At 39.6% G+C, this 27728-nt stretch overlaps 3 protein-coding genes across 4 annotated transcripts in view; all 3 read right to left on the reverse strand.

Annotated features, from left to right (window-relative positions):
• LOC308691971 (uncharacterized protein) overlaps positions 1 to 27728 on the reverse strand; it is a 135501-nt gene that overhangs the window by 84653 nt on the left and 23120 nt on the right. The window lies entirely within an intron of this gene.
• On the reverse strand, positions 1037 to 7147 carry LOC308705773 (uncharacterized protein). 2 transcript variants are annotated; one of them, XM_081390963.1, is made up of 3 exons: positions 6991 to 7147; positions 6675 to 6817; positions 2427 to 3328 (listed from the first exon to the last, which is right to left on the reverse strand). In XM_081390963.1, exons 2-3 carry the CDS (start codon positions 6742 to 6744, stop codon positions 2472 to 2474), a joined length of 927 nt encoding a protein of 308 aa, XP_081247089.1. In that variant the 5' UTR covers positions 6745 to 6817; positions 6991 to 7147; the 3' UTR covers positions 2427 to 2471. The 2 variants fall into 2 exon arrangements, with proteins under 2 accessions (XP_081247088.1, XP_081247089.1); XM_081390962.1 differs by lacking the exon at positions 6991 to 7147 and having other exon boundaries at positions 1037 to 3328; positions 6675 to 6962.
• On the reverse strand, positions 15554 to 21492 carry LOC308702563 (uncharacterized protein). Its single transcript, XM_081385520.1, has 2 exons — positions 21151 to 21492; positions 15554 to 18383 (listed from the first exon to the last, which is right to left on the reverse strand). The coding sequence occupies exons 1-2, from the start codon at positions 21227 to 21229 to the stop codon at positions 17443 to 17445; spliced, it is 1020 nt and encodes a 339-aa protein (XP_081241646.1). The 5' UTR covers positions 21230 to 21492; the 3' UTR covers positions 15554 to 17442.

Below are 27728 nucleotides of genomic sequence, written 5' to 3' on the forward strand. Positions count from 1 at the left end.
TGGACAAACTAAACAAATGGGTAATGAAAACTGACTTACTGAACAGAAAACTAATAACCAAAACCGATACTTTTTCACCGTGCTGAAGAACCTTCAATCATGCAGGTGTATGGCTGTTCTCTAACTGTTGTTATGGAGGCAACAGAACACGGTTTCATCTCATTAATGTAATGTTTAAACAATGTCTCTAACCTATTAAAAAAGAAAATCATATAAGATGCTGAACTGTCTTTAGCTTCATATCTTCAGCCAGAAGAAGATGTGTACCAAATATATAGCACATAGGCCTACTTGTTAAAGATATCAATTACATAAAATGTATAACATGAATTATTTATTTTATTTTAAAATGTCCTACATCTGTATGCCAAATTTCACAACTTTCCTGCAAGCGGTTCTATGGGCTACCATACACTCAATAGTGGAAGAAGAAATGGAATAATAATAATAATAATAAAATGAACGCCAATGGATATATTAGGTGCCTACAAGGGCTGCACGATATTGAAGAAAAATGCGATATGCAACTTATTAAGCTTTAAGCTTGATAATGCTTAAATTGTGTAAAATAAACTTAAATTATCTTTAAAATATATTTAAAATTATATAACCTATATATGTGTGTTTCATATCCTTTTTGTGACAAGAAAACATCCCTACAACTTCTGAAAGTGAACAGCAGTGTTTTACTGTACCATAATAAGTGTTATTTTAACATCAGTGTAAACCACGGGGTTTATAATCAAATGTAAAAAAAAAAAAAAAATGCTGCTTAGTTTTCACTGTATGATTGAAATATATAATGATTCTTTTTAAAGCTACAAAAGTTATTCGGCCAAGAGCAGTGAGTGATTTTCTCATCGTCTTTTGTTCATGACCCTAGTTATTGCAAGCCGTTGCGATATGCATATCGCGATATATACATTTGCGATATTTCGATAATTTTGATATGTTGTGCAGCCCTATAGTGCCTACGCACCTTTGGTGCTTGGCACCTAAATATCAGTGTGATAAAAAAATTTCTTAAATGTTTCACGACTTTCAATCAACTTTTATTTGAACAATAGTCCATTAAATGTTTTTTTACATTTGGGCTCAGCTGAGATTACGTCATGACTGAGTTTAATAAATCTGCATTGTATATTATTTTTATATGACAACAGATCAATGCAATGAAACTACAAGACAATCTTTTGAATGAGCAGTAACCAGCAAAAAATTAAAAATCAACTAAGAAACTAGTGGTTCTTATAATATTAAACAGAATGTGGGGAACTGAACCCTTTCATTAGATGAGCTTGAAGGCGTCTGTTTTTAACGTGTCTCGACTGCAATGGCAACTGAGATCATACAGTCTGACAAGCAACAATCGTAAAGGACTATTATAAATCGCACAATGAGCACCCAGCTTTAGGCATCTCTTAAGTGTGAATTCTCAAATGACTATTAAATCCTCATTTACAGGTGAAACTACTTCCACACTAAGAGCAGGTGTAAGACTTTATTCCAAAATGAATTAACATGTGCTTCTTCAGGCTACCTATACATATGAAAGAGTTTCCTCACTGAGAGCAGGCGAAGGGCTTTTCTGAAGTGTGAAATGATCATTAGGGGCTTTCGCACCGGAGGAACCTTTTCATAGTTCCTAGAACTATTGGCGGAAGTTCTCGGATTTTGGCGTGTTTGCACCACAGGAACTAGGAATGATTTTAGTTCTAGGAACACCTTTTGGAGGTACTAGATTTGCTCCTACTTCAGAGTAGGGTCTAAACCAGCACTATAGGAATTATCAGTGACGTTAGTGTATGCCAATTGGCCGAACGCACGTGAAACCCCAGCAGCCACCATTTTTTAAAAAAAGCTGTGTTTCCACACAGATTATAGCCAATATATTTACTATCCAAACTCTATGAACATGGAAAACGGTGATAGATGGGCCTCTTAAAGTTTACGCTAAGGAGAAAATCCAACGCAGCTTTGAGGGGTCCAAGCCAAACATTATAGAGTTGTCAAAAAGAACCGACTTCGGTACCAAACGGTACAGAAATTTTTTTACGCTTTGAGCGTAATCGTAAAAGCACCTCTGATTGCCTATTGTACTCAAACGCTCATCGGATGTGTCTGTGATTGGTTACAATGATCAGCGCTTCAAAAACATGTTGTAAATATCAATGACGCTCTTCACCGAACACTTAAACAGATACAGACAGGGGTGTTTGAAAGCAGGCGTCTATCTATCAGTGGACCGTCCGCTGATAGACGGCTGTTTCGGCTGCTCCCATTTTTAAAAACACTTCCGTGTGCTCTCAAACGCTCCCGTGCGTTGATCATTGTAGCCAATCACAGACACATCCGATGGGCGAGGGGAAACAATGGCCAATCAGAAGTGTTTACGATTCCGCTCAGCAGCGTTTTTTTTTTTTTTTGCGATATCCCAAAATGTGCATTAAAATAAGTGGATGGAAACATAGCTAGTGAGAGCAGGTGAAAGGCTTTATTCCAGTATGAATCAACATGTGCTTCTTCAGGCTTACTTTACGTCTGAAAGTCTTTTCACAGTGAGAGCAGGTGAAAGGCTTTTCTTCAGTGTGAATTAACATGTGATCATTAAGTTGTCTCTTCTGTGTAAAACTCTTGCCACATTGGGAGCATGTGAAAGGCTTTATTCCAGCATGAATTAACATGTGATTCTCAAGGTATCTTTTGCGTGTGAAAGTGTTTCCACACTGAGAACAGATGAAAGGCTTTTCTTCAGTGTGAGTAACCAAATGATCATTAAGGTGTCCTTTATGTGTAAAACATTTTCCACAGTGGGAGCAGACGAAAGGCTTTATTCCTGTATGAAGTAACGTGTGCTTGTTAAGGTTGCCTTTACGTGTGAAAGAGTTTCCACAATGAGGGCAGACGAAAGGCCTTTTCCCAGTATGAATTAACATGTGATGCTCAAGGTATGCTTTACGTCTAAAAGTATTTCCACACTGAGAGCAGGTGAAAGGCTTTTCTGAAGTGTGAATTAACAAATGATCATTAAGGTGTCCTTTCTGTGTAAAACTCTTTCCACACTGAGAGCAGGTGAAAGGCTTTTCTCCATTATGAATTAACATGTGCTTCTTCAGGCTTCCGTTACATGAGAAAGTGTTTCCACAGTGAGAACAGGTGAAAGGATTTTTGACTTCTGTAATTTGAATGCTGCTTTGTGAGCAATCGTTTTCAGTTTTGGAGCACCTCAATGATTTTTCTCCAGCAGTGACATCATGAGCTTTCTGATGCTGATGTTTCTCCTCCACTTCATTCAGATCTTGTCTTTCCTCTTTCACTTTCACCAGGCCTAAAATGAAAACATTAACATTATGAAAATCAATTGGGACAGTTGGAAAATAAAAATTAGGGTATTTTTACATGACAACACTGTACTAAAAACTGAAAGATTTTTCCTTAGTATAAAAAAAAAAAAAATGCATACAGACGACAATGTCGTCAAAACAATCCCTGTTTACATGGATCTGCGAAAACGACTAAAAACACTGTATTATTCATGCCAGGCCAATAGTTGGCGATGTCACTTTGTAAAGAAACACTACACACACTATAGACTGAACACGTAATACACGTGCGCATGACATCACAGTTTTCACAAACGGTTATCATTTCGACAATGTTGAGTGTACAGAGAGCTTTTTAAAAATGCAAAGAGAAAACTTTTACATTTTTAGAACATCATTGTCACGTAAATGTTCCCTTAGGTGCATTGTGAAAAGTATTTGTCTAATCTACATTATTTCACGTCTCTATTGGTTTTATAACCACATCCACTGAATCTGATGAGCTGTCTACAGGCTTCAGCACTTAATATTTGTAATACCATTTTCAAGAACTTTCCAAAAAAAAATGTATGACTAGCACATCACTTCAATCACGCTACACGATTACATGAGCTATTATGGATTGTGTTCATGCATGTTTTTTTTTTTTTTTTTTTTTGTCATTTAGTTAGTTCCAGGGTAAAATAATGCAAAGTATTAAAGAATAAAAAAAAATTAAAGAAGAAAATGTATATAAAACATTGCTATTTTACAATATTACAATTGCACTGAAAAATTAAAATGTATAGGCTAATAATAATAGGGTAGAGTGGGGTAAAATGACCCCCTTAAGGACTGCATTTTTTTCTGTGAAAATTGTTCTATTGATTATATTGGGAGAAAACAGTAGGAGCGGGGTTTACCCAAAGGGGGCGTTTCCCCCATTGTACCCTACATTTTAATTTGGGGGTACAATATAACAATAGTAATATATTTTTTTACTTAATTCACTTTTATTTGTTAGAACTTGGGGCTTTTATTTAGGTAGAAAACTGCAGGAAGACTTCTGTATAACAGGTAGGCCTGTCACGATAACAAATTTTTCTGGACGATAAATTGTCCAAGAAATTATCGCGATAAACGATAATATTGTCGTTCTGAGACCATTTTCATTTAATATAATTATAATGGCATAATAATGCAGGTACACCTTTTCAACGATCTATAAACTTTCATTTCTAAAGAATATTAAACATTGAAAACGGAAAACATTTTAAATATCCAAAAAAAATGAACAAAACAACCAAAAACAATGAAAGCAATGGACTCTTAGTGTCTGTTAACAAAATAAATGTCTGTTAATAAATAAAATGGATGTAAACAAAATTGCACTTCAAAAAATATTAGGCTAAACAGTAGGCTTTAGACATTAGGCTTAAATAGTGATACATTCCATAACAGGCAAAACTGACAGTTAGGACCTTTGTAAACAAATTTAAAAAAGCCTCAAGCCATATCACACAATTTTGCACTGTTACTCCTGTTACTTTGTCAAGTGATTGTGTACTGTCGGGAAGACGGAGACGCGCTTATTGCGTGTGTATGCTACGCACTGAAAATACTTGGTTACTGTACGTTCACACCGCCGCCGGCGAGAGCAGCAAAATTCGCTCTCGCCGCCCTGCCACCGACGCCGTAGAAAGATTCGGGGACGCTCTGACGTAGATTAGAATGCGTGATTTTTTTCCTCTCAGGCGGAGGACTTCTACATTCCGATTGGTTGCCGCTGGTTGCCGCCGAACCGCGTCATAGCTTATTACCATAAAGTTGACTTGATTTCATATCCTCTCGCCGCTCTCGCCGTCCAAGACGCGCCGCGCCGCGCCGCCCTCGCCGGAGCTCGCCGCCGGCTCTCATTGAAAATAAATGGCTTCCGGTCACTTTGACGCTCTCGCCGCCGGCGGTGTGAACGCACAGTTATGGGCCTTTCACACAGGACGCGGTATGCGCGGGGCTTGCCGCTGGGTTCAGCGTTGCCCTTCAGATACAACGCGATTTGCGCTGCGCTATGACGTAGGCGGAGTTTTAAAAACTTATATGGGGACACATATTAAAAAACTGTTTACACACATTGCCTACCTACAAGTTACCTGACTGTTAAAACACAACTATTTTTAATGTAAATCTGTCTGTCTTTGAGACGATCATCCATTTTAATTTCCGTGCTTGTTTGGATCCCCTGATTCTATTGGCCGCGCTGGTAATCGTCACAGAGCGCAGCGGCAAAAGTTGAACTATATTGAACTTTGACCGCGGCGTGCGCGTGAGCACGCCAATGATGCGCACCGCTGCTCTTGCGCTTTGATCGACGCAGCAACAAAATGTCCTTGCGCGGCGCAAGCCATTGAGATGAATGGGTTTTATAGCGCAGCGCCGCGCATACCGCGTCCTGTGTGAAAGGCCCAATAGGATTAGGGGTGAGGAGTGCGTGCGTATTACACGCCATAAAGAGCGTATCATATGCACGCAAAAACTATTTTTGGCGTATAAATGGCACGAGAAATAACATTCGTGGTATAGATACGCATTTTCATGTTATAGGGCTCGCTGTCGCAACTCACAACTAGCGTCTTCTCTCTCTCCCGGCAGTAGCCGCAAACAGTCCCGCCGGCGCTTTCCCAAAGACCATGTGACTGACAAGCGCCGTGGCGCCGCCTCCCCACACAAAGACCATGCAACTGACAACAAAGAGGGTTCACTCGTCCTACACGCTAAAGAACCGAGCGAGAGTGGTCATCCAGACGAGGAAAACAAACAAGCATGCAAATGGAATTATCGCGGCCGGAAAAATTATCGAGCTCATTTTTTTTATCGTGCGATTAATCGACTTATTGACTATCGCGACAGGCCTAATAACAGGTAAACCTTTGTCCACACAAATGTTTGATATTACGCTAATCCAAAAACAAAGTAAATCTGTGGAGTCGCACACGCTCTGAGTTCAACACAGTTTTGAGATTCCAAAAAGCAATTAATGAAAATAAAATCTAAATCTTATTCATACCTGTTCAGTTGCATTTTAAGACTTTTGAAACGTTGTTTTAGGATATTTTAATTGTTACATTAAGGAATTCAAGACTTTAGGATCCATAATGTGCACCCTGTTTAAAGCTTTAAAATATTGTAAGAAAATAAAAAAATACAAAAATGTATGCATGTGAGTATGATGAGTCGCACACACTCCGAGTTCAACATAGTTTTGAGATTCCAAAAAAGCAACGTTATAGGATTTGCGGGCACCCTGAGTCTAAAGCTTTGTTATCTTAATGTACCACAACAGTAATTAAAGATGAATGAAGAATGGACACCAACCTCTGCGTTTTATTCTCCAGGGTTCTGGTTCACTCATGTCCTCCTCACTCTCCTCTTTAACAAACACCATCTTCACAGCAGCAGATCTCAGTTCAGTTGACACTCATCCAGATATTCCTGCTTGCTTCAAAACTTAGTCACTTCTATGAGGATAGGAATATTACAGGCCTGATTCAAAAATGGTATCATTATATATACTAAAAGTACATATCTAACTGTTTGTATTCAGCCAAACCAACAGAGATCATGCTGAACAACACTAATCTTCTTCCTTTGAGGTTTATTGGTGGTTGGAAAAAAAAAGCATGTGTCTTACCGCCACCCACTGGACTGGAGTGTGAAGCGTCGATAAGAAACATAGATACACTAGAAGTTGCCTTGGGGTTCTAAGCATGCGTCAAAACCGCCGCCATCCTGGAACAGGGGTCTTGTCATAGGAAATAGCAAGGTAACGCTGCTATCTCCGCCTGTACTTCGAATTCATGGTTGATGCTTGGCTTTTGTGCTGCGTATGGATGTTCACATGAACTAAATCCAAAAACCAGACAGCATTAGGCCTACATTTACTGTGTGGATGGTAGTAGTCAAGTTGTTTTTTTTAAGTGTTTTTAAGTTAAGTGTACATTTCTCTGCTTGGAGGAAGAAAATGAACTGTGATTCTCACACAGAAAATGAACTATGAATGTGCTGTATCTTTAGATATTATTTGAAATATTCCTTGTGTTTAAGGGGCTGTTTACACCTGGTCACTTCATGCGTTTTCTGTGATCGGATAGCTATCCGATCGTGAAAAGACCAGGTGTAAATGCCCTCCGAAACGCATTCGAGACGGATTTGAATCCGATCGCTTAAACCACTTCAGGAGGAGGTCTGGGCCGCATTCCAGACGAAACTGGACAAGAGTAAACGCATCTGGTTGTTGAAACCACATAGGTAAATTTTACTCCCCTGCTTTAGGTGACGTGCACTCCATTAAATCTTCATATAGAGCGGGAATTGAAGATCGTATTTATAAACGTTTAGCAAAAATACATTTATGTGACCAAACCTTTTAATGGAAAAAAAAAAACAGTGTGGCGCTTGTAACCTGTAAGTACAGTCCTAATAGTATGCTTGTCCTCTCCCTGTAAATCTTCAAACAGTACTGTACATCCATGATTATTATACATAGAATTCCACAAATCTTATGTATGTGTGAGTATCTAACAACTATCTAACTTTCACATTATGTTCCTCTCAATTTTTTTATTTGCTTCCACCTGCAAATTGCTTTGTGTATCATATTTAATAAACCAATACAATTTAAATGTTTAAATTAACATGCATAGTCACACCATTGTAGCCATTTTGCATGCAATAGGCTAAGGTAAGTAGCGATAGTTCATTCTAAGTTTACTCAAGTGGAAGAATGTGACTAATAAACTTAGGCCTACTAGCACTATGCATTATATTTTGAAAAAGAAGTAGATTATCTTAATATCAAAACCTTAAATTTTCTCTGGACTCCATGATAAATACATGTCTGACCGTTGGAACGAACCAAAAAACTAGGAAATCGCATTCATGACGATTTATGGTGATTTTATTTCCATTAGACCTTTGCCTACAGTGACGCTGATGCATTAAAGAGGAAGGGCTCCCCTGTTCCAAGATGGCGGCTCTATTGACGCATTCGTTCCAATGAACTGCCGTAGCCAAGGCAACATCTAGTGTATCTATGGATAAGAAATAGCTTTAAAAAAACATGACAGTGGTTGAAAAACTATGACAGAAAGGCTTAGGGGCAGCCCTCCTACAGAATGGACAACCTGTAGCATTTGCGTCCAGGATACTGACCCCAACAGAACAACAATACGCTCAGATTGAGAAAGAATGCCTTGCCATTGTCTTTGTGTGTGATAAATTCGACCAGTACATGGAAAAGAGCACATCACTGTACATAGTGATCACAGGCCACTTTAAGCAATCTTCAAAAAACCCTTGCTGACAGCACCCAAGCGATTACAGAGGATGCTATTGAGGCTACAAAGATACCAGATACACCTGCAGTACAAACCAGGCAAGGATTTGCACATCGCAGACTTTCTCTCGAGAGCGCCTCAGACGAGCATGACACTCACAAATGCAGACACCAACCTCAGTATACGCAATGGGCCTTGCCCGCAAGACTTTGAACAAGTTAGCCATTCCAGCTGTATCAATATCTCCACAAAGACACTGGAAACCATCAAAACACACTCTGCCAAAGACATGCTGTTCCAAAAACTACATGCTTGCATTAAAACTGGGTGGCCCAACCACAAATGTGCTCTCAACTTATTGCGACCATTCTGGACTTTCAAGGAGGAACTAGCCAGTGACAGCGGCCTAATATTCAAAGGACAGAGAATCCTCATTCCTAAAGCTTTACGGCCCGTTTTTTTTTTTGTTTGTTTTTTTTTTTAATCCACACTGGACACTCTGGAATTGAGGCTAGCCTGAGAAAGGTTTGTTAGGCAGTTTTCTGGCCTGGCATCACAGACAAAGTCAAAAACTTTGTCAGCAATTGTGCCACATGCAACACTATCCATGTGAAACAGCAAAAAGAAACATTGATTCCACACAAAATACCTCACCTCCCATGGTCTAAGATAGGAATGCACCTATTTACTGCAAATGACTCCATGTTCCTAATTATGGTGGATTACTATTCTGACTACTGGGAGATAGACAGAATGCCAGATTACACCTCATCCACAGTCATTGAATGCTGCAAAAGACAGTTCAGCAGACATGGTATTCCCATGGCTTCTCAATTCAAAGGCTCATGTCAAGGAGAACATGCACCACCCTGCCTACTGGAGAGGCCCTTCTGCATCCTAAAGTAGTGCAAGAAGTTTTCACAAGAAAAATAGCCAAGCGAGCAGCAGTGAAGCAACACTATGACACTACAGCACGTGACATGCCAAGCATAATTCAAGGACAGACAGTGCGGGTACTTCTTCACCCTAATAACCCAACCAGTACATGGGCGCTTGGCATCTGCATTGATCAGCTCAGTGACCGTTCCTGCATCCTGCTAGTGAAAGGCAAGAAATACCGTCGCAACAGAAAAGACATTCGTCCCGTGCCTGAAAGCTCAAAGTCACCTTACCAGCAGACCAACTCAACGTAAATGATGACTACTGGGGGACAGGAGAGTTTTCAGAGAGCATAGCACAGCAAATAACAAAGAGAAGCTACCTTTCCACCCACAGTCCCAGTTCTAAGACACACAAGAACCAGGTCCAACATCAAAATTCCTGCTAGATACTCTACGACTATGTTATGTGTATAAAAAAAAAAAAAGGTGTGGCGAGCAGGACGAGGTCGAGGGCCGTGGGAGGATGGCGTGAGGCCGGTGGCGTGATAATGATGAGCCACACCTGTGAGACGCACCGGTCTCGCATCTCTCACGGAGGAGCGGAGGCATAAAGGAGGAGCGACGACAGTGAAGAGCGAGAGAGGACAGGCCTGATTTTTAGTTCATGTTTTGTTTCTGTTTGTGTACCAGCAGTCGTCCGTGAGGGGCTGCTGGCTTTTACTTTTATTATTGTATTTGTGTATTTTATTATTAAATATTGTTGAATGTTCGCCGGTTCACGCCTCCTTCTTCCCGTAACATTTAAACCTCGTTACAAAAGGATAAAGAAGAATATACATTTGCAAACCAATGTCATGCTTACTGACCTATTCATTAAGCTATTCACATAATAACAGATAGTAGTTTTGTTCAACTTGTCAATCTGTATAATAGGTTTTCTAATTGAGCTGGGTTATGTCGTGTTGTGTTCAATTTCAAGAACTTTCCTTTGTTATGTGAAGGAAGATGTTATGATGTGTTAAGATGTGTTTGACCAATCATAAGTCTCATTTATGAACATGAAACATGGTGTCAGAAGTCAGAACCAACAAAGACCACTCAAGATGAACAAGCAAGTCTCCTTTTCTTGACATGTCTCTTCGCCTGAGCTTTGACAGTCTTTTTTTTTTTGTATGTGTCAGTGAAGAAAGTAAACATAGTGTCAACTGATATTTAGCCTGTTTTATAAACCATTTTCTTAGACAAAATAATTTACTGAAGGCTACGAACACTAGGAAAATAAGTTTATTAAATTCATACACAATATGTACACATTCATTACTATTGAAAATGGCTTTGTTAATGTTTCTTGTCCTGTCACATTGACAGTTACCAATTATTACAATATACGAATCAAGTAAATTATATAGGCCTATTTTTAATTCAAAATGTCAGTTCAAAGCTAGACTAAAAACACATCACTTTAACCTGGTATACACAGAAAATTATACATTTCTATTATTCAAATCATTTAAATGATTATTAGGCTGCATAAATTAAGTCAGCCGGAACCGGGAACACTTCCTATAACACCGATGTACTTGTTACATCATAAGAAGAATGGCATCTGCGCTGTTAGTCGTTCTGCTTATTTCGAGGTTTACTGTAATCAGCTGGATCAAGGCCATATCCAGATCAGATGGTGGACCTGCACCTAGACATGACCACAATGTATCATGTAGTCAGCCGGATCCGGGCTGTATCCAGATCAAATGGTGGACCTACGCCTAGACACGACCAAAATGCATGATGTAGTCAGCCGGATCTGGGCTGTATCCAGACCAGAGGGAGGACCTGCACCTAGACACGACCACAACGCATCCCTGAAGTGTCAGCAGAAATTGTGTCAACTAGACTCTCCCCTGTGAAGGCCTCATTGACAAGACAGCCATCGGCACTGATCCTCAACAAACCCCTCTCCATACTGGCATGACTCCGATCTTCAACCAGATGGAACTGGATAATATTCTGATTGTTCCAAAGCAATCTGACTTCTGACCTATAATGCTGCCTAAATCATAATCATACAGTGTTCGTTCATTGGCCAGAGGAGGACAGGTCCGTCGACTAGGCCTGGGTTCTTCCAAGGTTTTTGTTCTCCATCTCCTGATGGAGTTTTGGTTCCTTGCCACTGCCACCTTTGTTGCCATTGGCTTGGCTTGCTTAGTTGGGGAAATTAAATTTAACATTTAATTTAATATTCAACCATAATATTGATCTGCCTGCATTGACACTATTATACAATAATTGAATTGAGCTGGACGATGACATCACGGTTTACTCCAGAGTGGCTATATATATATATATATATATATATATATATATATATATATATATATATATATATATAAATTAACTACATTAATAACTTCATCACTGAAACGCTATTTTCTTCTGGAAACAAACTTTTTTATAGTACTTTCCTATTAGCTCTGTAAAGCTGCTTTGAAACAATCTGTATTGTAAAAAGCGTTATGTAAATAAATGTGACTTGACTTGACTGCTGGCAGTAAATCCTTTTCCTATTTAGCACCAAAACTTTGGAAAAGTCTTCCTAACATTGTCCAGGAAGCAGACACACTCTGTCAGTTTAAATCTAGACTAAAGACACATCTCTTTGACCTAGCATACACATAGAACATTATCAATTTCTATAATTCAATGTTAGGCTGCATAAATTAGGTCCCATAAATCCCGATGTACTTATTACATCATAAGAAGAATGGAGTCTATGCTAATATTAGTCTCTCTGTTTATCCCAAGGTTTACCGCAGTCTGCCGTATCCAAGCCGTATCCAGATCTGATGAAGGACCTGCGCCTGGACACGACGAGACCGCAGGCCTGAAGTGACCACTAGTCTCTCCCCTGTCAAGACCTCATTCCCTTCCCTTTACCTCTGTACAGATAAAAAGGTCAAAATAAGTCAAAATAATTCCAGTTTTGCATGGACAAGCAGAATCAATAATAAAAAAAAATCTGTATTATGAATTAAGGCCAGACAGGTAGTTTTGTTGAGGTCAATTTGTAGAGAAAGACTACACGCCTGTGTACATATATACTCAAATGTGCATACCAAACTAAACGCGTAATACACATGTGTACACGCTGTCGGCGTTGTCACATATTCACGTTTTTGAAGTTTGCATGGAGATAACTTTTTTTTCTCAAAATTATTCAACGCCTGCACCTTGGAACCTATTTCAAGGTTGGCGTTCTCGAGCCACCAGGCACTGTTGTTGTGCGAATGAGCGGTCAGAGCGCGTTGTCGTGTAAGTGGCCCCTAAGTTAATCTTTGCAACGGAATTGAATCAATCAAAACTAACTTTAGCTAGACAATAACTTGATTCTAGAGCTGCTGTAAAGCCAAAACAATGTTACTTTAAAGGGGTGGTTGATTGCTATTTCACTTTTTTCATTTTAAATACTGTGTAATGTTGCTGTTGGTGCATGAACAGTATCTGCAAAGTTGCTGCGCTGAAAGTTCAACGTAAGCGGAGATATTGTCTTTTAAAAATCAGGAAGTTTAATGCCTACAAAAACGACTCGAATGGGACTACAACGAGATACTTCCCGGGTTTTATACGTAACTAACCCATACATTTACATCAACCCTCCCTCCGGAACATGTTCTGCTGTCGAAGAGGAGGAGTTATAGTGGAGAGCTGTAGCTGTCAGGTCTTCTGTGTTCAGGCTTCCTACAGACGCTGTAGTTCGTCAACAATGGTTCAAATTTAAGTTTGATTATGTTCCTGACAATTACAATCGTAGTTTAGCTCTCTGTGCTGCGCATTTTACGGAAGACAGCTTCCAGAATCTACACGAGTTCAATGTCGGATTCAACAAGAAACTATTACTCCAACATGAAGTAGTTACAGCTTTAAAACCAGAGGCCACAACCTGCAAGTAAGATTTAATCATTTTAAATGTATTGCCTGTATAATTTAAGACGTAATGTTTTAGTTTTATCAAGGATGTAAAAAATGCCAGCGCTGGCTTTAGTATATGACAGATGCGTATAAACATTTTGGACCCGAATTTGTAATATGTACAAATTTTGTAAACGTATTTTCCATGTATACTTTATGACGTAATTTTTTTTATTTGATCAAGAACGCAAACCAATGCCAAAGCTGTTTGGTTATAGTAGCTAGTTAGTTCGATGTTATTTTGTGTGCATAAGAAACGTGTACAAACTTCAAAAAATTATCGCAACAGCAAACTTCAGCTGCTGTTATCACATATACACCTAAAGAAAACGACAAACTGAGTAAACTACCGGTAAGTTTTGTGAATAGTTAAACGGTTGTTCATTCTATCAATAAAACAATTTCTTTAAAAAACGGTATTACTCAGTCATGTATTCAGTTATATTAAATGTTTAATCAGGGGGAAAGCATATCTCAAAAGCTAACAAACAGCAGTAGCATTTTCAAGTAACAGCGTGTGGAAATTCTTTGAGAAAATAATAATAATTAAAAAAAATTACCATTCAGAAACGTTTAGTAAGAGCCGTGTTTGCGGAGGTTCTGCTTGACTCTCTTCATCACCGCTCTCTGGGTCTGATTCTGGCTCAAACTGATGAGGCAATATTGACACCATTACATTTGACCGGGTCCGGAGCACGTGCAACTGTCGCCCGTAAAGGTAATGGGCGTGAAGATTCCGGACGCAGTTTAGCCAATTACAACACACCGGCCGAACTAACCAATCTGAGCTCATTGCCTGTTTCTGAGGGAGTGTTTTCATAGACTCAGGAAGTCAACCGGTCGTTCAAATGACAGAGGAGGAAGCGGCTTACAATAAAGGTGAAATTTATGAAAAATAAGGCGTTTTTTAACAAACGAAACACGAAGACATGTTATATTGCAGCCCATAAACACAATCAAGCAAAGAAAAAAGGCAGTAAACCACCCCTTTAATTTCCTATTATCACTGTGAAGCTGCTTTGAAACAATCTATATTGTTAAAAGCGCTATATAAGGCTACGTTCACACTGCAGGCTGAAACGACCCAATTCCGATTTTTTTGCCCCTATGCGACCTGTATCTGATCTTTTCATGACAGTCTGAACGACACAGATCCGATCTTTTCAAATGCGACCCAGGCCACTTGGGTATGTGGTCCCAAATCCGATACATATCCGATCTTTTCAAATGCGACTTCAGTCTGAACGGCCAGGTCGCATGTATCCTACCTGCACGTCATTGATACGCGAAAAACGTCATAATTCTGTAGTCGTCGGTTTGAAAACGGACTGCTAATACGTCGAGCTGAGGTAAATCTGCCGAACGGGTCGACCTCGACGAGCCCGTTAATTAAAAAAATAAATTAAAAAAGCCCACGGCCATTATACAAGTTAACTTATTTGTCCTGAATCTGATATTAGATAGGTCAGCAGCTGCTGTCTGGCTCTTGTGTAACGGTCGCTGCGCGTGCTCGTGTGTGTGTGTGTGTGTGTGTGTGTGAGGGAATCACAGTTAGTTCAAGTTTAGCTACTTCCGCAAACAACAAGTGACGTCGTTGACCGTTCAGTACTCTTCTGCGCATGCGGGTCACTTCTGGGTCATTTCACGTTCACACAGGAGATCACAAAAGGTCGCATTTAATTGGAAATGTGAACGGCCTTGCAAAAAAATCGATTTTTTTCAAAAAAATCTGAATTGAGCATTAAGCCCTGCAGTGTGAACGTAGCCTAAGTTAAGGTGAATTGACTTGACATGCCTCCAGGAGCTCGACTGTTTTACAGAAAGAATCTGTAAAGCGTATCTGTCTTTTATAAATCTGATAAAACTAAAGACTGTTCAGATATGAAGAACGCAATACTACTCTAAAGGTACACAAGATTAACATGAGATTGGCAGAAACTGTGTGTGTTATTAACTTTCATTAACTAAACTGTTAAATTTGGTTTACAGCTAGAATGAATCAGCATTATACACAAAAATTAAACAATTGGCATTACATGAATACAGTGTTTTTTTTTTATTTTTTTTTTTTATCCTACATATATTTACAGCTACAAAACGTTTAGGTTACAAATGTAATCTAGGGCCAATTAGCTGGATGTCATATCGTCAGACTCTTTAGACTAAGGAATGGCAAGCATTGACTCGTGCATGAGTGTAGAAGCACAGCCAGGTATGCAATGTTCGTTCCCGTTATCTCAGGGAACCCAAGGTTACATTAGTAACTGTAACTTTCCCTTTCAATACGATTCACTTGCATTCCATCAGTCTCTGATGCTATGGGGAAAGCAATCCAATAGTGCTGTGATATGAGACTGTCCTGCGAGCCCAGCCCGAGGGCACTTGGGGCCAGAGCCCTTTTAACCACATGCTTGTCTTGCACTAGCTCTGCACATAAGACCCTCTTCGTCTGGGATCGTGTAGAGCACTTTGAAGCTCCATTAAAACTGCAATTTGGACCTTCAACCCTCTGAAGTCACTATATGGAGAAAAATCCTGGAACGTTTTCCTCAAAATCCCTAATTTCTTTTTTTTTATTTCTAATTTCATGGGGGTGAGTATATTATCATGAAATTTAAATTCTGAAGAGAATTACTCCTTTAACACAGCCTAGCATGTTCAGGCCTTCAAGGCCAGAGCTCTGTAAGGCATGGTACCTTAGTCCATCAGAACCCTTCGGGGGCTGCGGACTAGTTTTAAATAGTCAAAATCCATGATTGAAGAGCAGGGAAATCTAGGTTGTAAAACTGTTGCACAGATGTCACCAATGGACACCTCATTTGCCTACGCCCAGGAGGAGGCCATTCTACCAGTGGAGTGAGCCCTCACTCTTATAGGGCACTGATATAGTCTCTGCTGCATAATTGGCAGCCCATTAGAGTGGCCTTCAAAGCACACACACAAAAAAAACAGCTGCTCTGATCACAGGAATTTATTTGAACACTTAATATATACACTTGAGGGCCCAGACCGGGCAGAGTAGATGTAACGACTGTTCATCCTCAGAAGCAAGAAGAGCATTTACATTTATGCATTTGGCAGATGCTTTTATCCAAAGCGACTTACAGTAGGCCTACATTGCATTTCAAGGTACACATTTTACATTCCCATGTGAAGCAACGACCTTGACCTTGACCATGACCTTGGCGTTGCAAGCACCAACGCTCTACTGTTTGAGCTACAGGAAAGAGCATTGAGTGTTATGACCTGAGCTCTGAACGGCATGAAGAGTACTGCCATCATTTGATATAATTTGTCAGTTGATTTACCAGTTCCAGGCTAGATCAAGATCAAGACTAGACAGTCGTCAAGATAAATCAGGATGCATACTACCGACACAACTTGGTCAGTTCATCATGATCTTTGGGAAAGAACAAAGCAGTTCTCAGCAGGGGCCCGCAGGCTGTGCTCTTCTGAATCCAACTACTACAAGCTGGGCTCTTCATCAGCCTCAGTCAAGTTGCTGCAGTAAAAGCCACTGTATATAATAATTTTTGTATTACTTGTACCTCAGAGGCCGTAAATGAATTAAACTCTGTCATGTTTTCCTGCATTCAGATGCCTAGTGTTTGAGAACACAATCGTGTGAGGCGCTTCTGGGAGGGAATTATACAAAACCACTTTAATAACAGAATGACCTAAACAGCATTTCAGATACTGTGCTACGAGATCGATCCACTGGTTGGTCTAGTTATGCCGTCTCATCGCACAGTCACATGTCTTTTATGATGCGTATCAAGGAATTTTTTTTGGTAAAAGTGTTTCCATCATAGTTTATGCGGTTGTTTTTGTATCGCATAAAAATGTATCTGACTCAGTTGAGCGCATTTATACGCATCTTGGTGTTTCCATCCAGTATTGTTGTTTGTTTGTTTTGCAATATCCCAAAATGTGCATAAAAATAAGTGGATGGAAACATAGCTATTGAGAGCAGGTGAAAGGCTTTATTCCAGTATGAATCAACATGTGCTTCTTCAGGCTTACTTTACGTCTGAAAGTCTTTTCACAGTGAGAGCAGGTGAAAGGCTTTTCTTCAGTGTGAATTGACACATGCTCATTAAGTTGTTTTCTCTGTGTAAAACTCTTGCCACATTGGGAGCAGGTGAAAGGCTTTATTCCAGCATGAACTAGCATGTGATTCGCAAGGTATCTTTTGCGTGTGAAAGTGTTTCCACACTGAGGGCAGATGAAAGGCTTTTCTGAAGTGTGAATTACCAAATGATCATTAAGGTGTCCTTTATGTATAAAACACTTTCCACACTGGGAGCAGACGAAAGGCTTTATTCCAGCATGAATTCTCATGTGCTTCTCAAGGTTGCCTTTACGTGTGAAAGAGTTTCCACACTGAGAGCAGATGAAAGGCCTTTTCCCAGTATGAATTAACATGTGATGCTCAAGGTATGCTTTACGTCTAAAAGTATTTCCACACTGAGAACAGGTGAAAGGCTTTTCTGAAGTGTGAATTAACAAATGATAATTAAGGTGTGCTTTCTGTGTAAAACTCTTTCCACACTGAGAGCAGGAGAAAGGCTTTTCTCCATTATGAATTAACATGTGCTTCTTCAGGCTTCCGTTACATGAGAAAGTATTTCCACACTGGGAGCAGGTGAAAGGATTTTTCCCACCATGAATTATCATGTGAGTCTTAAGGCTTCTTTTATGTTTGAAAGTGTTTCCACACTGAGAGCAGGTGAAAGGCTTTTCGACTTCTGTCATTTGAATGCTGATTTGTGAGCAACTGTTATCAGTTTTGGAGCAACTCAATGATTTTTCTCCAGCGGTGGCATCATGAGCTTTCTGATGCTGATGTTTCTCCTCCACTTCATTCAGATCTTGTCTTTCCTCTTTCACTTTCACCAGGCCTAAAATAAAAACATTTAAATGAGGAAAACAATTAGGACAGATAGAAAATAAAAAATATATATTTTTACATGACAACACTGTACTAAAAACTGAAATATTTTTCCAAATCAATCCCTGTTTACATGGATCTGCGAAAACGACTAAAAACACTGTATTATTCATGCCAGGCCAATAGTTGGCGATGTCACTTTGTAAAGAAACACTACACACACTATAGACTGAACACGTAATACTCGTGCGCATGACATCACAGTTTTCACAAACGGTTATCATTTCGACAATGTTGAGTGTACAGAGAGCTTTTTAAAAATGCAAATAGAAAACTTCTACATTTTTAGAACATCATTGTCACATAAATGTTCCCTTAGATGGATTGTGAAAAGTATTTGTCTAATCTACATTATTTCACGTCTCTGTTGGTTTTATAACCACATCCACTGAATCTGATGAGCTGTCTACAGGCTTCAGCACTTAATATTTGTAATACCATTTTCAAGAACTTTCCAAAAAAAATGTATGACTAGCACATCACTTCAATCACGCTACACGATTACATGAGCTATAATGGATTGTGTTCATGCATGTATGTATATATATATATTTTTTTTTTTGTAATTTAGTTAGTGCCAGGGTAAAATAATGCAAAGTATTAAAGAACAGAAAAGTTTTAAAAGGGTGGTAAAACACCTTTTTTCGAAGGCTTGATTGTGATTGTGTTTGTGGGGTGCACTGTAACATTGTGTCCATGCATCGTTTTTTAAATATTTGCATTACTTTTCACATATTTAACCATTATTCTACACTGCTCTGTCCCTCCTTGTAAAAACGGTCGAATGATTTCCGGGTTCTATGAAGCCTCCCCCCAAAAAAAAATACGCAATGGGCTCAGATTGGTTAGCTGGCACAGTGTGTTGTGGCTAACCGCCAAGTGCACGTTGTTCGGAAACGTCACGCCCCTTACCCTTACCGGTAGTTTGTGCTTTGGTGTATTATAAAAAACGGCGTCAATATTGCCATACCAATTTGAGCCCGAATCAGACCCAGAGAATGTTAGTGGAGAGGATCGAGCAGAACCTGTTCAAGAACGGCTGTTAAAGGACGTTTCAGAATTGTATTTTTTATTAAGACTGCAGATCTATTGTGATCGCTACTGACTATATGGCACTGTTACTTTTGTATATTTAAAAAAATTGTAGCCAAATATCTGTCGCCAGAACTATTAGCCCAATACGAACACATAACCATGTTTAGCATGCCTGTAGATAAACAAGCATGTAGCTAAACAATACATAAAAGCTATAATCAAATAATAATTTACACTGATCGCATAAACGACAACAACCACAAACATTCCAAGTTCGCTGCACTGGTGATATTAAACATAAGTTTGTATGTGTTTGTCGGATAAGTAAATTAGCATTTAACAAACTGGTTTGTGGAGCCAAACAGCGTTGTCCTTAGTTTACTTCCTTGCTACAACGTACAATTAACAATACGAACTATTACAGGAAAACACACCAATGAAAAAATCATACTTGCAGGTTGTGGCTCGTAAACAGCAGCTTCTCTTTTTAAAGTTGGAACTGCTCGCTCTTTCAGGACAAGCCGTTGTTCGAATCCTGCATTTAACTCATGTAGATTGAGGAAGCTTTCTTCCAGAAAATGTGCAGCACAGAGAGCGACATTTGGATTATATTTATGAGGGACCGAGTTAAAAATAAATTGTAAGACTGAACAAAGTGGACCTGCAATCTGGGTGAAAATAACAGCGTTTCGACGGCATAGCGGCAACGACACTCTACAACCAAAACAACTCTTCTCCAAAGAAACATAAAATGGCCTCGCCCCCTTTATTTATTGTGTTCCCAGAGGAGGGGTTTATGTAAATGTTGGGGTTAGTGATGTCACTAACCCTGGAGGAATGTCTTGTAGTCCCTACTGACCGTTTGCTGTAGTCCTTAGAAAATTATTTCTTTAAAAGCAAATACCTCCCTTTGTATTGAACTTTGAGCGTTGTAACTTTGCAGATGTTGTTATGCTCAAACAGCAACATTACACACTAACTAAAGTTAAAAAAGTGAAATCACATTCAACCACCCCAGTTTAAAGAAGAAAATGTATATAAAACATTGCTATTTTTCAATATTACGATTGCACTGAAAAATACAAATGTATGGGCTAATAATAATAATAGGGTAGAGTGGGGTAAAATCCGTTAAGGACTGTATTTTTTCTGTGAAGCAAAAGTCAAATGAGTCTAGAATAGTTATCCTAGTTTTCATTGACAATTACATAATTATAAAGAGTTTTCCTGTTATAAAATGTTTTAGCAAAAAAAAAAAATATTATTAAAACATTTAGACTAAAAACAGATTTAAAAAAAAGTGTATGTTGACCATCTATTGATTATATTGGGAGAAAACAGTAGGGGTTTACACAAAGGGGGCGTTTCCCCCATTCTACCCTACATTTTAATTTGGGAGTACAATATAACAATAGTAATATATTTTTTGACTTAATTTACTTTTATTCGTAAGAACTTGGGGCTTTTATTTAGGTAGAAAAAAACAGCAGGAAGACTTCTGTATAACAGGTAGCCTAAACCTTTGTCCAGACAAATGTTTGATATTACGCTAATGCAGAAACAAAGTAAATCTATAGAGTCGCACACGCTCTGAGTTCAACACAGTTTTGAGATTCCAAAAAGCAATTCAAATAAAAAATAAAGCTTTGTTTTATGAAGATGAATGAAGAATAGACACCAACCTCCTTGTTCCTCATGTTTTATTCTCCAGGGTTCTGGTTCACTCATGTCCTCCTCACTCTCCTCTTTAACAAACACCATCTTCACAGCAGCAGATCTCAGTTCAGTTGATACTCCTCAAGATATTCCTGCTTGCTTCAAAACTTAGTCACTTCTATGAGGATAGGAATATTACAGGCCTGATTCAAAAATAGTATCTTTATACTAAAAGTACATATCTAACTGTTTGTATTCAGCCAGTACTACAACAAAACAACAGAGATCATGCTGAACAACACTAATCTTCTTCCTCTGCGGTTTAATGGTGGTTGGAAAACAAAAGCTGTGTCTTACCGCCACCCACTGGACTGGAGTGTGAAGCGTCAATAAGAAATAGCTTTAAAAAACACATAACAGTGGGCAGTAGATTATTTGTCAATACATGCTCTCTCCCTCATATCCATCACTCTTTCCTTTTCTGTCAGTCTCCTTTTCTTGACATGTCTCTTCCACTGAGCTTTGACTGATTTGACTTTTTTTAATGTGTCAGTGAAGAAAGTAAACATAGCGTCAACTGATATTTGGCCTGTTTTATAAACCATTTTCTTAGACAAAATAATTTACTGAAGGCTAAGAACACTAGGTAAATAAGTTTATTAAATTCATACACAATATGTACACATTCATTACTATGTTGAAAACTGCTTCGTTAATGTTTCTTGTCCTGTCACATTGACATTTACCAATTATTACAATATATGAATCAAGTAAATTATATAGGCCTATTTCCAATTCAAAATGGCAAAATTAGACAAAAGCTTATTAGTTTGCCTGATTATTTGACGGCCATTTAACATTTCTATCCTAAACAGTCAAATATAAAATAAACATTTATTCAAGTTCTTTCTGGTTCTTGAATCTGATTGGCTTAGAGCCTTACAGCTTAGAGTTTACTAAGCCATACAGCTTAGTAATTGGACATTTCGAACTATATGATGATCTTTAACTCATTTTTCTGGATCTTGTGAGTGACCTAATGTGGTACAATCTGTCAGCCATGTCACATGTGCCCATGTGCTATTTTTTTAGATTTGTTTGCATTTAGATGTGGGGGAAAAAAATCATATAAATGATCAGTAAAAAAAAAAAAAAAAAAAAAAAAAAAACTTTAAGATGCTGCAAAGTAATATTTATATATAACAAATTAATTTGAAATATGTCATTGTAAAAGGATTAGCTCATTTTATGTATCTCAGCACTGAGACCACAGTGGTGGGACATGAACAAAATTGGCATTTCGACCAATAAATCCTTCATAATTTTTCATTAAATAACATTAATGAGTAATTATTTTTATGTCAAGGAGTGTAATAACACTGTTTTATTTATCAAGCATCATATGACAAATTTTAACATAAATCTAAAAATTCACTGCTAGGACTTAAAAGTGACTGTAGTTGCATAAACACCCTTATTCAAATTAAAATGCAAGGGAGAGACTCGAGTGACTGTCAGACTGTACAAATTAAAAAATGTCAAAAAAATTCCCAAGTTTGTCTGAAGTTCTACCAAATAACCCCCAAAAATAAACCTTCCAAGAAGTTGCAGTTGTGGCCTAATGGTTAGAGAATCGGACTTGTAACCAGAAGGTCACGGGGTTCGAGTCTTGGTACAGACAGGAAATGTAGATGGGGGGAGTGAATGAACAGCGATCTCTTCCACTTTCATTACCCACAAGGTGCCCACCTAACCCCCAATATCTCTCCTTGGGCGCCGCAGCACTGGCTGCCCACTGCTCCGGGTGTGTGTTCATGGTGTGTGGCATTTGTTCAAAGCCAAACACGTTCACTACTGTATGTGAACAAAGATTTAGACCAGAATGCAGGTCATGTATTATATATATAATACATGATATGTGACAAAATCAAATGTTATTCTATAATGTTGCAGAATGTTTAATCTGGAACAAAAATAAATAAATGACATCAAGTGGTGAACAAAAACAGTTTATAGTAACAAAAGTAAATAAAATGTCTTTAAAATTAAACATATTACATAATAATAATATTTCTATGAATTTCTGAAATACTTGATTTTGACTGGTCAGTTTTAACCCCTGGATGTGAAAATAAAACTACTTCAACTGTGTTTGTCTTCACTCATTCAACTTCTGAACAAACCTTCATCAATCATCTTGTGACTGTTTGTTTTGTTTTAAAGGGGTGGTATAATGCCCCTTTCACAAGATTAAAATAAATCTCTGATGTCCCCAAAGTGTGTATATGAAGTTTTAGCTCAAAGTAACCCACAGATATTTTATATAGTATGTTAAATTTGTTACTTTTTTAATGGTTGAGCAAAAATGCACCATTTTTGTGTCTATACCATCCATCCATCCATCCATCCATCCATCTTCTTCCGCTTATCCGGGGCTGGGTCGCAGGAGCAGCAGTCTAAGCAGAGATGCCCAGACTTCCCTCTCCCTAGACACTTCCTCTAGCTCTTCCGGGGGGACACCGAGGCGTTCCCAGGCCAGCTGGGAGACATAGTCCCTCCCGGGAAGGTGTCCAGGAGGCATCCGGAACAGATGCCCGAGCCACCTCAGCTGACCCCTCTCGATGTGGAGGAGCAGCGGCTCTACTCTGAGCTCCTCCCGAGTGACCGAGCTTATCACCCTATCTCTAAGGGATCGCCCAGCCACCCTGCGGAGAAAGCTCATTTTGGCCGCCTGTATCCGGTATCTTGTCCTTTCGGTCATGACCCACAGCTCATGACCATAGGTGAGAGTAGGAACGTAGATTGACCGGTAAATCACCACGACAGTCCGGTACATCGACCGCATTACTGCAGAAGCTGCACTGATCCATCTGTCAATCTCCTGATCCATCCTTCCCTCACTCGTGAACAAGACCCCGAGATACTTGAACTCCTCCACTTGAGGCAGGAACTCTCCACCAACCTGAAGTGGGCAAGCAACCCTTTTCCGACTGAGAACCATGGCCTCAGATTTGGAGGTGCCGATTCTCATCCCAGTCGCTTCACACTCGGCTGCAAACCGCCCCAGTGAACGCTGAAGTCTGATGGGGCCAGCACGACAACATTGTCCACAAAAAGCAGAGATGAAATTGTGTGGTCCCCAAACTGGACACCCTCTGGCCCCTGGAGAGTACTGCCATCATTTGATATAATTTGTCAGTTGATGTGCCACAGGCCCATCCAGGTGTCAACCTCCCGATTGCACAGGGTGCCCCAACCCGATTTAGAGATCCACACCCAACTGGTACAGATGGGCTGATTTACAGTGGATAAGGGCCCTGGCGCAACCGTGGGTCACCCTGAGATAGAGGTGTTGCATATGGTATGTACGGTCCTGAGCCCCAGACTGGCTGGATCAAGATCAAGACTAGACAGTCGTCAAGATAGGTCAGGATGCGTACTTCCGACACAACTTGGTCAGTTCATCACGATCTTTGGGAAAGAACAAAGCAGTTCTCTGCAGGGGCGCGCAGGCTGTGCCCCAACTGCAGGAACTCCTTATCAAGGTGGCTGTGGACGGCTGAATCCCACCACTATAAGCAGGGCTCTTCATCAGCCTCAGTCAAGACATGGATAAGTTTGGCGTCCAGACCAGGCCTGACATCACCTGGCTCCTTAGGTGGCAGAGGGGAGTCCTCCATCCGACCGTTCGACCACTCCGCCACATCAGAAGCTGCCAATGACAAAGTGTTATTAACAAATTCCTCCTCAGAACCCAGATAAAGAGACTAAACAGCTCGCACCAGACAAGGGCGCTTGTCTTCGCAGGAGAAAAGCACAGGGGGATCTACTCATTGTGGGGAGATTGACGCACGCAGATCTGGACCATCGTGAACTCACTTAATAATATATGCTCGGCCCCGCGACTCTGCTGTTAACTCCTCTCAAGCTCCAGAGAAGAAGAGAACGGCAAAGCATGGGGGGGCGGAGTTGCTCTCTTTACAAAAAGCACCCCCACAAGTGCAGCGAGGCAAGACTCAAACCCATGCAATGAGAAAAGTTTGTCTAGGCATTGTGGTAGATTTTTCCCCTATTTCGCACCTGACCTAAGTCTACCTGGGTCTCGTCTACAATAGACTTCCCCTAACTTCTACAGTCGACATTAGTTTCCTATACTATTTATACTCCAGCGCATCTACACATCAACGTCGGCTGAGTCTAATCCTATACCCTAGCGCGTCTACACATCGACGTCGGCTAAGTGGTCTAATCCCATACTCTTACTTGTTCCCCTAACTAACTTGCTGCGCAGCAATAATAAACAGACAGACTAGTGCTGGGCGGTTTACCGGTTCATACCGAATACCGCTGTTTATTTTTGTTACGATATGAATTTTTAATATACCGCAAAACCGGTGTATGTCGCTTTAATCGGAACGCGGCGCTGCGCGACACAGTCTCACCCCTCATTTACAACACACGTCTGCGGCGCATTACAGCTGCGACAAGGTTTTATTCCGTCCTCCACGTGGTGCGTCAAAATAGACCAGGCGCCTATATTTAGCGAAGCGGCGCGGAGAGCCGCTTCTGGGAAGCTTCGATCTGAAACACAAGCATTGACTAGAATGGGCACGAGACGTGTGGGGGTGAGAGTCTTTTTTTCTTGCGGCGCGCGTGTTTTTATACTGTATTAACGTATCTGAAGTGAACTGACGGTCTTAAGAAAAGTTTCTTTGTTATTACGATTGAATCTTTCTTTATCTTTCCTGATAAAGCAGTGTTTATGAGCGTTGCTGCTTTGTGTACAGCCGTTACCGGGGAAACCACTGTTTCTGCCGCTCCTAAAGCGCGTCCTGCTGGCACCTCTTTGTAAACAGCCTTGCAAACCTGTATTATTAATATTAGTGTGGATTTTTTCTATAATATTCACTCATGACAATAAAATAGGGCATTATAAGTAAATCTACTGCACTATTTCCTCTCTCACTCAGTAGAAAATGTGGTAAACACCCATCATGCTTGAGAAAAAAAAAACACACAAAAAAACCCCGGTAAAAACCGTGAAACCGGTATAATTTAGAAAAAAACCGTGATGTTGATTTTTGGTCAAACCGCCCAGCACTAAGACAGACTTTAGCAAATGTCCTTCAAATGCTTTAATCATGGCTGGGAGAGTTCACGAGTAGTTCTCAGAGAATCCCCCAAGAAGAAGATTTAATCATGGCCGGAGGATCTCAGAAAAATTTCAGATAGAATCCCACCAGCAAACAGGAATACAAACAGGTTTTATAGGATAAAGACAGACACAACAAATAAAATTCATTGTTACCAAGTCAAGACTTAACTCATGTCACCTTCTATCAATATGATTGGTTCAATTGGTAAAGCAAGCAATTGGTAAAAGATAGTTTACTATCTTATCTATTAAAAATCCATCACAGCATCAACATGGATCTGTGCATTATGTCTTAAAGTGACAGCAGCCATAAAAGACCTGCTGCAGTCCGTGTTAATGTTGATCAAACAACAAAAGAGAAGATCTTGGCTGAATAACTTCAGCAGCTATCAGGGCCAGAGTGGGGCCACTTTTCAGCCCGGGAGTTTCAGGCCCAAGACCGGCCCACTTTTTCCATGGTGGAATTCCAAATTAGCTCTTTTTCCAAACTGGATAAATGAAGCAACAGTTCAGCTCTTACTATTGTGTAGTTTGTATTAATACCATGGTTCAACAAATAATGTAAAGGTTAAATAATAATTAACTTAAACTTTAAAAGAAGCAATTGCGACTTTATTTCACACAATTCTGACTTTATATCTCGCAATTCTGACTTTATAACACGCAATTGCGACTTTATATCACACAATTCTGACTCTATATCTCGCAATTCTGACTTTATAAGAAGCAATTGCGACTATTTTTAACGCAATTCTGACTTTATATCTCACAATTCTGACTTTATAACACGCAATTGCGACTTTATTTCACGCAATTCTGACTTTATATCTCACAATTCTGACTTTATAAAACGCAATTGCGACTTTGTTTCATGCAATTCTGACTTTATGTCTCGCAATTCTGAGGAAACAAGCTTCCATACCTCCTGGCCTCTTCCTCCCATCCATCCTCCCTGACGCGTACCGTTACGGTAGGGCCGGCCCAGCTATCGATAGGCGCCGGCGGTGCCGCGGTAGCCTACCTGAGAAAAAGTTTTGGAAAAGACGGGCTATGGACCCAACCAACTAACGTGACAAATGTGAAAAAAATAATAATAATAAAAAAAATCCCCGACCAGCCCAAAAGTGAAGCGGCCCACCGGGAATTCTCCCGATTACCCACCCCGGGCCTGGCAGTTATCAATTTATATTTTCGTAGCTTATGTATCAATTTACACTAAAAACTATGCAAGTGTTATTTTTACATTTGATTAATTTATTAGATTTCTTTTGTGGACTACTACCTGACTCTGTAAGTAGACCTTTCTGAAAAAACTTAAAGCAATATTTATTTAATTTGTATTTTTAGTACTTTTTAGTACTTTGTGTCTTTGTGCTTATTGTAGCTTATGTATTCACAGTGGTGTATTTACAAATAGATATTTTATATTCATTTGTTTTGTTTCTATAA

The sequence above is a fragment of the Scardinius erythrophthalmus genome, assembly GCF_964197995.2.
Source record: "Scardinius erythrophthalmus genome assembly, chromosome: 1".
Taxonomy (NCBI): Eukaryota; Metazoa; Chordata; class Actinopteri; order Cypriniformes; family Leuciscidae; genus Scardinius; species Scardinius erythrophthalmus.

Coding starts and splice junctions, on each gene's coding strand:
- LOC308702563 (XM_081385520.1), bottom strand. CDS start 21,229: ATGGTGTTTGTTAAAGAGGAGAGTGAGGAGGACATGAGTGAACCAGAA. Junction 18,384..21,150: donor AAAACATGAGGAACAAGGAG/GTTGGTGTCTAT, acceptor TTTTTATTTTAG/GCCTGGTGAAAGTGAAAGAG.
- LOC308705773 (XM_081390962.1), bottom strand. CDS start 6,744: ATGGTGTTTGTTAAAGAGGAGAGTGAGGAGGACATGAGTGAACCAGAA. Junction 3,329..6,674: donor CTGGAGAATAAAACGCAGAG/GTTGGTGTCCAT, acceptor TTTTCATTTTAG/GCCTGGTGAAAGTGAAAGAG.